Source organism: Clupea harengus, chromosome 3 (genome assembly GCF_900700415.2).
Source record: "Clupea harengus chromosome 3, Ch_v2.0.2, whole genome shotgun sequence".
Lineage (NCBI taxonomy): Eukaryota > Metazoa > Chordata > Actinopteri > Clupeiformes > Clupeidae > Clupea > Clupea harengus.
In genome coordinates this window covers 6,555,399-6,564,606 of record NC_045154.1, presented here as the reverse complement: position 1 = coordinate 6,564,606, position 9,208 = coordinate 6,555,399, and the positions used below count along the sequence as shown (strand labels likewise).

At 39.0% G+C, this 9,208-nt stretch overlaps 1 protein-coding gene across 2 annotated transcripts; it reads right to left on the bottom strand.

The window, feature by feature from the left end:
- Nucleotides 1-1,447: 1,447 nt before the first annotated feature.
- Nucleotides 1,448-9,161, bottom strand: syt19 (synaptotagmin XIX). 2 transcript variants are annotated; one of them, XM_031564401.2, is made up of 7 exons: nt 8,730-9,161; nt 8,150-8,342; nt 7,842-7,918; nt 6,883-7,359; nt 6,057-6,176; nt 2,988-3,099; nt 1,448-2,532 (listed from the first exon to the last, which is right to left on the bottom strand). In XM_031564401.2, exons 2-7 carry the CDS (start codon nt 8,316-8,318, stop codon nt 2,225-2,227), a joined length of 1,263 nt encoding a protein of 420 aa, XP_031420261.1. In that variant the 5' UTR covers nt 8,319-8,342; nt 8,730-9,161; the 3' UTR covers nt 1,448-2,224. The 2 variants fall into 2 exon arrangements, with proteins under 2 accessions (XP_031420261.1, XP_031420262.1); XM_031564402.2 differs by having other exon boundaries at nt 8,780-9,161.
- Nucleotides 9,162-9,208: the final 47 nt, after the last annotated feature.

The following is a 9,208-nucleotide window of genomic DNA, read 5'->3' as shown; positions in this document are numbered from 1 at the left end:
CACCAAATGCAGCCACAAGTCTAATCACATTTATTGCTTTTCTGCCATTTTGCCACTGATGGTTGATATGGTTCCAAGAAGAACAGGCTGTTTTATTACTGGTCTGACATGGGGCAACTGATGTGGCACTACCGGTTTGATAAATGGTGATGTGGTAATGCCCTTTCCTCCTTTGATCTCTTGGGAAAGCACACTTGCATAAAACATGTAATTACTTTGAAGTTAATCATAAACATAGTAGGCCATTGGAATTTTGGCAATATTGGTTGGTATGGCACTAGTGACAGCTGTCCCTTAAGAAGGTAATATGTGGTAATAAATAATGATAATGATAATGCTTCCTCTTTTTTGTTTGTCTTTTAGAGGATAGCATATTAAAGGATAGCGTAGCACCTCACTCTTATCTTATGCCTAAATGCGCCTAAATGTTGTGTTCCTCTTATATGAATGTGTACATCAATACAAATTTAAATATGATTGAACACTTTCAACATCATTGATTTGTTGGACATGATCATTTGAATAATTTCAAGTACATTTTAAACAGATGTACTTGACAACTGATTATTTTGTAGCTTGGTTAGGTTTTAGGGGTACAGTGAGGAAATGTTAGTCTAGGTTTGGTCTAATGACATTAAATTGACCATCTGTTGATATCCAATCCTCTATTCACTCTCTGTCATTTGGTATAATTACGTGGTAGTCAATAGAGTTTTACTGTGTGAGACAAATTAACACTCACTCATGGCCACGTTTCAATATAACGTGTGTCACTACATGCTCCATTTAACATAAAGTATACTAATCGTTTAAGGTGCTATAAAATGGTAATGTTGCGCCCCCTGCTGTTCATTTTGTGACTGAGGGGTTGTTTGATATAAAGCAGGAATCAAGCACTTGACAGAGGTGAAAGCACTGACCTTTGAAGAAACGATTAACCACACCATACTGGAGTTATGCATAATAATGGCAGCTGTGCCTAGCTAACATAATTAGTCTATGCTACGTATTCATAGCTCTCATATCACTTATAGCCTACGGATGTAATGTAGAGCGGCATCTATGTTGTATGCATAAAGTCAAATGGCATGGTGAATATGTAAATACAAAAAAAACTGAATATCAAAATGGCAATTTGAAAAAAGGAGAAATGCTGTCACTGTCCAAACCTCCCTCTCATTATTCGATGTCTAATGCCATCTAGTGGAAACTGAGCATAGTGGTGTACACAGAGTGTTTGGCATGGAGAATACTTAAATGCCTTTCTTTCGGTCTCTCTCACACACACACAACAGTTCTATTGGACCACATACAGTGCATACTTTCATCTAACTATAGAGGCAGATCTGATGGTGCTGTAAGACTTGATCTAAATGGGACAATAAGTGGACATCCCCAGAAAAATAAGAGTGACTACCATCTGCCATCAGGATGACGTGGCATTCTGTTTTAGTTAGTGATTTTCTTTATTAAAACCTTTACGTTTACACATTCTCTACAGTCGTCAGTATCATGTCCTGTGTTGTAGGGAGCCGAGTTGTTCAAACTTAGGGCTACTCAAGTGCTCTTCTTAGCAGCCTGTTAAATGGCTGGGTGTGACACATAACCAAATTCACTCAGTTATAAAGATAAAGATGCACACAAAGAATAATGAGATAAAAGAAACCAACTTTCCTCTAGTAGTGTGTGTAGAAGTCAGTAGGACTCCATAACAATGTGGCAAAACTTTACACATAAAGCATGATAAACACATTTATAAATGTTTATAAAGTATTCGTAAAGCATTATAGCGAATAACATAATTCTATATAACTATTTATAAATAGACATGACTGCACTCATAAAGTGTCATGATGTTGTAGTATAAGCTCTACACAACTATTATGTTATTATGAAAGCTTGTATGGACATACGGCTCCTTAAAGAGCATTTGGTCAATAAACAGCATTGAACAGAAGGCAAAGATGTCATCAGTGCCATCATCAAGAGGTAGAAGAAGCTTTATTATGCATTCAGCCGTAAGGGCTTATATAACATCGTAATGCTTATGAGTGCAGTCATTACTATATATAAATAATTAGACTTATGTCAATCATTTTGGTGTATTTTGCTTTGCGAATACTGGGTTTAAGTAAAGGGTTACAGAAGTTAGCCATGTAAGTCTCATAAATATGCAATATCCTCAGAAACTGGAAAAGCCAGGAAAACATGCAGTCCAGAGGTTTCACACATACAGGGGATGCCACTTTGCGATTGGCTGTCGAAGCGACCGCGTCATCAGCTTCCAGTGTTCATCCTCTGACTGTCTCCCCTTCCCCATGGTTAGCTGGCCAATCAGGTGTTTTGATGATTTCTTTTCGGGGTGCACCTCATATACATTCACCGCAATGGTGCACTCCCGTACATGAGAGTCAGGCAGCACAAAAATCATGACCTCATTGAAGACCGTGACGTCCCACTGGGGCTTCGTGGCTGTCTTCTGATGCCGGAGCTTGCACTGGTTGCATTGGACACTGGCCCTGACATACAGTGCTGTTGTCAAAGTGCAGGGAAAGACATGGAAAATGAAGTGTGGCATTGCAACCTTAACCATGAATAATTGGTGAGCCTGCAAACAATATTTGCTTTCATAAGGTTATAAAAGGTTGGTGGAACCAATGTCTTGCATTCACAAGACACATATGTACTATGTAGCCTCAATCAGGGCATTGCTGCAAAAGAGCCCTGTGCTCAGTCAATTCTCCCTGAATAAACAATGATGATGATGATGATGATGATATACTTAATCGGCACCTCATGAACTGACAGTAAACTTATTTACTAGCTTTGAGCTCTAAGTTATAAACTGACAGTAAAACTAAATACACAATTCAGAATAAGAAGTTATATCATGTTTGTCTTTACACTGTTGGTTAATTTGGTGGTCTTTCTGGTCCCTTTGCTTATTGCGTGAATGTGGTAAACCAGCACAGTGATGACACACTTACCTCTGGCTGTCCCGGTGGACTTTGAAATTATCCTGATCTTCAGGACACCCACCTCTATCCTCTGTGATGTGGGCATGTACTTCAGAGAAAGGAGCACTTCACCAACCAAGTCCTAAACAAACCAAATAAAATTAAATAAAGTAACATGAAGCATTAAAAATGTACTAGAAAAAAAGTGATTCAATTGGGGAAAAAATAATAAGCAAAAGATCTACCTATCTCTGACCATCACTGTGTGTTTTTTGATGCCAACCTAATCTTAACAAAGACTAAAAGGGAATTTTTGGTTCAAAAGCGATTCATAGATGATAAGGCTGAAGCAAATTTCACTAATATAATGAGATCGTATGAGCCATACAGTTATGACTGCTCCTTAAATGACATGGTTGAGGATTTCAGCATTACCTTGTCATCTGCTTTAGATACTGTTGCTCCACTAAAGACTAAGAAGAGGTCAAATGACAGAATCTCCCCTTGGTTAAACAATATTAATGTTAATGAGAGTAAGAGAATCTGTTGGGCAGCTGAAAGGAAATGGAGGAAAACTAGACTCACAGTTCACTTCAATATATACAAAGAGTCAATAACTGCCTATAACAAAGCAATACGTATGGCAAGAAAGGATTACTTTTCCAAGGTTATTACAGAGAATGCTGGAAATTCTAGAATATTATTCTCCACTATCGACCAGCTACTCCACACTGCCCCTACTCCACCGCAGTCCTCCGCATCAAAATGTGAAGAACTCGCACTGTTCTTCAATAACAAGATAACTTCAATTAGAGCAAGTATTATTTCTGATGTAAACGCAGATGGCCTCAGAAAACACTGTAAAAAAGATGCAACCATGGGAAATTTCACCTGCATCACATTGGTGGATCTTTGTAAGACTGTCACTGAGTGCAATTCCTCCACCTCATGTATTGACCCTGTACCTACAGCATTTTTTAAGCGGGTGTTTGACAGTGTTTCAAGTCATGTCCTGAAGATTATAAATACCTCTCTTCAAACTGGCATCTTCCCAGATGCCTTCAAAACAGCTGTTGTAAAACCCTTACTAAAAAAAAAAAACCTAGATGGTAATGCACTGATCAACTATAGGCCGATTTCCAATCTTCCATTCATTAGTAAAGTACTTGAAAAGATAGTTTCAGTGCAAATAAACTCCTTTCTCAAAGAAAACAATATCCTGGAGAAATTTCAATCAGGCTTTAGAACATGCCACAGCACTGAAACTGCTCTTACTAAAGTAATCAGCGACCTCAGACTAAATTTGGATGCAAATAAGGTCTCAATCCTGGTCCTCTTAGACCTAAGTGCAGCATTTGATACTATTGATCATGACATCCTAATTCATCGTCTTGAAAAGTTAGTTGGGCTTTCTGACTCTGTATTAAACTGGTTCAGAACATACATCAAAGGGAGAAAGTTTTATGTCAGGCTTGGAGATCATGTGTCTAAGAAACATGACATCTACTTTGGGGTTGCACAAGGGAGCTGCCTTGGTCCATTATTATTCTCACTGTACATGCTGCCACTTGGGGACATCATTAGAGAACACAATGTATGTTTCCATAGTTATGCTGATGACACGCAACTATACATCTCTGCTGAGCCAAATGATGCTGCAGCAATAAACTCCATTACTACCTGTCTTTTGGCGATAAATAAGTGGATGAGCAATAATTTCTTAAAGTTAAACAAGGACAAAACTGAGATCCTACTAGTCGGCCCTAAAACAAAAAGAGAAATGCTGTTTAATAATTTGGGGAAATTAACTCCCTTGATTAAATCGGAGGTTACAAGTCTTGGTGTTATTTTAGATTCAGATTTAAGCTTCAAGTCTCACATTAACAAGGTGACGAAAACATAATTTTTCCACCTTAAAAACATAGCTAAAGTCCTGCCATTTATAAATCAAAAAGATGCTGAAAAACTGATTCATGCCTTTATTTCAAGCCGTCTTGATTATTGTAATGCAATCCTTACTGGCCTCCCAAAAAAAACAACTGAGAGACTTCAGCTCATTCAAAACTCTGCAGCTCGGCTATTAACCAGAACCAAGAGGAGAGAGCACATTAGTCCAGTTTTAGCTGCTCTGCACTGGCTTCCAGTAACTTTTAGAATTGACTTTAAGGTCCTTCTCCTAATATACAAAGCCCTTAATGGGCTAGGACCAAGTTACATTGCAAACTCCCTAGTCAAATACTTGCCCTCAAGAACACTGCGATCATCGAATGCTGGTTTATTGGAGGTTCCCAGCAAAAGCCGTAAGAAAATCGGGGACGCAGCATTTGTCAATTACGCCCCAGTGCTATGGAACATACTGCCTATAGACATCAGGGAAGCCAGCTCGCTTAACATCTTTAAAAGAAAACTAAAAACGTACCTCTTCACATTAGCCTTTAACTAGCTACCACTTCGCACTATATATATATATAAATACTTTTAATTTAATTTAAATCTCTACTGGTGATATTAAGGGGTTGGATTAAATATATCTCTATAATTATAATTATAATTTTTTTTTTTTTTTTTGCACTATATCTTTGTTATGTTTCTTTGATGTCTATTTTTATGTGCATGTCATTTCTTTGTGCATATTATGTATTTGCTGTAAAGCACTTTGAGCTGCATTCTTTTGCATGAAAGGTGCTATATAAATAAAGTTTTATTATTATTATTATTATTATTATTATTATTAAAAGACTTAAGAGAACCTATTATGCTTTTTCGGTTTTTCCCTTTCCTTTAGCGTGTTCTATAGCTGTTTTGTGCATGTAAATGGTCTGAAAAGTTACAAAGCTCAAAGTACACGCTAGAGGGAGTAACTCTCTCCCTGGTTGGAATTTCCCTTGGAATTTTCCTTTGTTACAAGATGACGCAGTCTCATGACACAATCCTTATTGCCCAGCTACTGTAGCTGACTAATCACAGCATACTGGGCTCATCAGAACATTATGAACACTGAACATTGTGAAATGAGCACAATAGGTCCTTTTTGTTTGTGTCATATCTAGGGTGTACGTTTAGAAATTACCCAAAGGTTCACTCACATACGTAACTCACCTTTCTGGGTCGTTGTAGATCCTGCCACAGCTCCAGAGGATACGAAATATTCAAATTTCTCAAAGGTGTGCGGACCTCCCCCAGAATCTCATGCCTGGAGTACTTATCAAAGTCACGAACCTGTGCAGAAACATCCTTGTAGATCACTCAGATCAGTCATAGATCAGCAATACAATTAATACTTTCAAGCATGGTCTTAGCCATAATATAAACCTGTTTGACTATTTGAGCCACATGTTTGCCACATGCCATGTTTGGCTGTTAGAGCCACTGGGTACAAACTACCCAATTTAATTTTTCTATTTCTTAATTGTTCACTGTTCCACCCAGTGAGTGCAGCTCTGATGATAAAAAACAACTGTGGTGCAGGTGCAAACCTTTGGTACTTATCCACTGCCTCTAATTTGCAACAACTGAGTGAGGATAAGGCAGTGCAAAAGATACTCTATGTTCTTGAAGATAATTCTATTAAGTGGGAAAGCATGCTGCAATGCCAGTATAACTGAGATATAACTCTTTGTTGTCATGAGTTGAGATGAACCAAATCATCTGAATAATAACAAAATCTAGAAAAATATACAGTATGCTGCCAGGAACACAAAGGATATGCAACAATTGTCCAATAAACTTGCAGTCTAATTTGCAGTTATTTAATCTGTATCGCAAATATGCATTATAAATATTGACACATTTAACCCATATCATCAGCCTTCTAAGGCAGCAGTAGGATGGCACACATACATTTCCGTGCACGGTAGCAATTCAATAATGGAAAATGACATTTTGTGTGTGTTGGCAGTTTCCGTAACTTCCTAGCTGTGCCCACCTCCAGTTTCACAGTGATGCGGAGGACGTCCTCCTCAGGCACAGCGCAGGAGAACTGGTCCCCAAAGGCCGGGTTGCTGCTGTTCTGCACCAGCCGCGACTGCCACTCTTGAAGCACACACTGCATAGGCTGGGGGTTGCCGAAGCTCTTCTCCTTCCTCCTCCTCTCCTCTTCTTCATCATCCTCCTCCTCTTCTTCGTTTTCCGCCTCTCTGGCCCACAGGAGACGCACGTGAACGAAAGGGTTCACACTGTGTCTGAAGTCACGCAGGGGCAGCTCTCTGGCCTCCAGCACGGTCACCACCAGCTGGGCCTGCAGCTGGTCGTAGTAGAGGGAGAAGTGCAGGGAGCCACGCATCTGCTCCTCCTCCTCCTGGTCCTCCAAGCTCTCCAAGCTGCCGTTCAGTACTGAGGCCGATGGAGAGTCCTGTGAGAGGCAACGGCTCAGCCTGCGCACCTGCTCATGGGCGTACTCTTCCTGGGGTACAAGGAACTTATGAAGACTGACACAGAAGGTGGTATGTGTGTCTGGTGTTGACAACATAACGTGTGTGTTACATTCTCTATTGTTATTTGAAGGTACATTCCAGTGTTTTTGTACATGCACATGCGTATACACATAGTTATGTGTGGGAGCAGTATGTGTCATTTACTCTCCAGTAAGGTGATCTTAGTTCAGTAATGTGTTGAAATATAAATGTAAAGAAAAACACAAAATGGTTCAAAGCTCTTGACAATTCAAGATTCTTTAAATCACTAAAATCCTTCTATCAAAACTGATATTTTGACTGTATTCAGATACATGATTCATCTATTCTATTAGTTCAGCTGTGACCAGATATACCAGAAATGAACAGGTACCAGAGGAAAGGTTAAAGGAAAGTACAGATAAGGAACACCACTGGAAGTGGTAAACAATACAAAAAGCTTTCCAGAGGAGTAACCCTAATACATCATCACCTTAAATCTTGGTCTCTGACTGTAAAAAGAGGAGCTTCCACTCAGGTCACTTTTGTCTTCTGTCACCAAGCTGCTCACTGCAAAAATAAAACAACAGGTCTGACCAAAGGTAAACTCTGGAATTAAGTGCAGATTAAATAAAGTCTTGCCAATCTTGCTATGCACCAGACTCATATATATACAGATATACATTTACTATAAGATTACAGGTTTTGTTCATTCTACATTTAAAAGTCTGAACAGAACTTCACTGGTAAATGAAAATGTCTCCCAAGATCTCACTTGTAATGAATTTGTAATGAACTTACCTGAATCTTTTGAATCATGAGCCCTGACACAGCATTTTTGAACTTGCCAGATAAGAATGCCCATAGCTATGAGGAAGAGCAGAATAGAGATGCCCAAAATAGAGTACTTGACTTCATCTGGAAACGGCATTCGAATGTCCAACTGCTCGGTGCCCGGGAGAATAATCATTTTTGTCGGCCATAGAATGAAACCCTAAACAACATATGATGTCATACTGTTTAAGATATTGAAATGTTAAGATAATATTGACCCTTGGCACACATTGCAAAAGGGGCATACTACGAGTCTCCAACTCTAGTCCTTAAAAGAACATAAACATATATGAAATTAGTTTAGCCATTACACTACATTCTCATTTAAAGTACATAATGTTCTGTGGACATTGTTCCATCAAATTTGAAAAACCAGTACCTTCTATATTTACCGTCTAAAATATTACTCATGAAATACAACAACGCAGCAGGTTCTGTTTCAGTCACCTGTCTGTTAGATTTATGATTATTATCATATATGATCGAAAGTAATACATTGAAGAAATCAATTTTTATAATATCCATAAATTACAAATGGGTCTACTACCTTTTAAGACACTATCCTCTCCGCCAATGCTTCTCCAGTCTGGTACTTACATTCCGCCACTACACCAACTCCATGTTACAGCAGTTCTAGTGAAGGCATCACCTGACTGTCAGTGTGTCCCTGGAAGAACCAGTCTGTGAACTTTCTAATTTAATTCCGCCCCCTCTCATGGGCCTTCTTTTATGCTCTATGAGCACACACACGCTAGGGGCTGTCCACAAGCCTAAAGATGGCCTCGGCTGGGATCCAGTGACACTATTTGCAAAATTGTTCCTGCATGAAACTTATCACTAGGCTGTATTCAAATGCCCAACTGTCTAGAGGTAAGATAACTGAACGGCAAACTGTGGTAAAAAAGTAGTAGTGCTTTGTACGGAAAGGTTCACTCCATAAGAATCCAAAGTATACTTGTAGACATTTTTTACTGTTTCCTTGTTCCTCATTCTTTAAGAGATACACTCACAGCTCACTGACCAGAA

Coding starts and splice junctions, on each gene's coding strand:
- syt19 (XM_031564401.2), bottom strand. CDS start 8,318: ATGATTATTCTCCCGGGCACCGAGCAGTTGGACATTCGAATGCCGTTT. Junction 7,919..8,149: donor TCATGATTCAAAAGATTCAG/GTAAGTTCATTA, acceptor TTATTTTTGCAG/TGAGCAGCTTGGTGACAGAA. Junction 6,177..6,882: donor GCATCACTGTGAAACTGGAG/GTGGGCACAGCT, acceptor GTTTCTGCACAG/GTTCGTGACTTTGATAAGTA.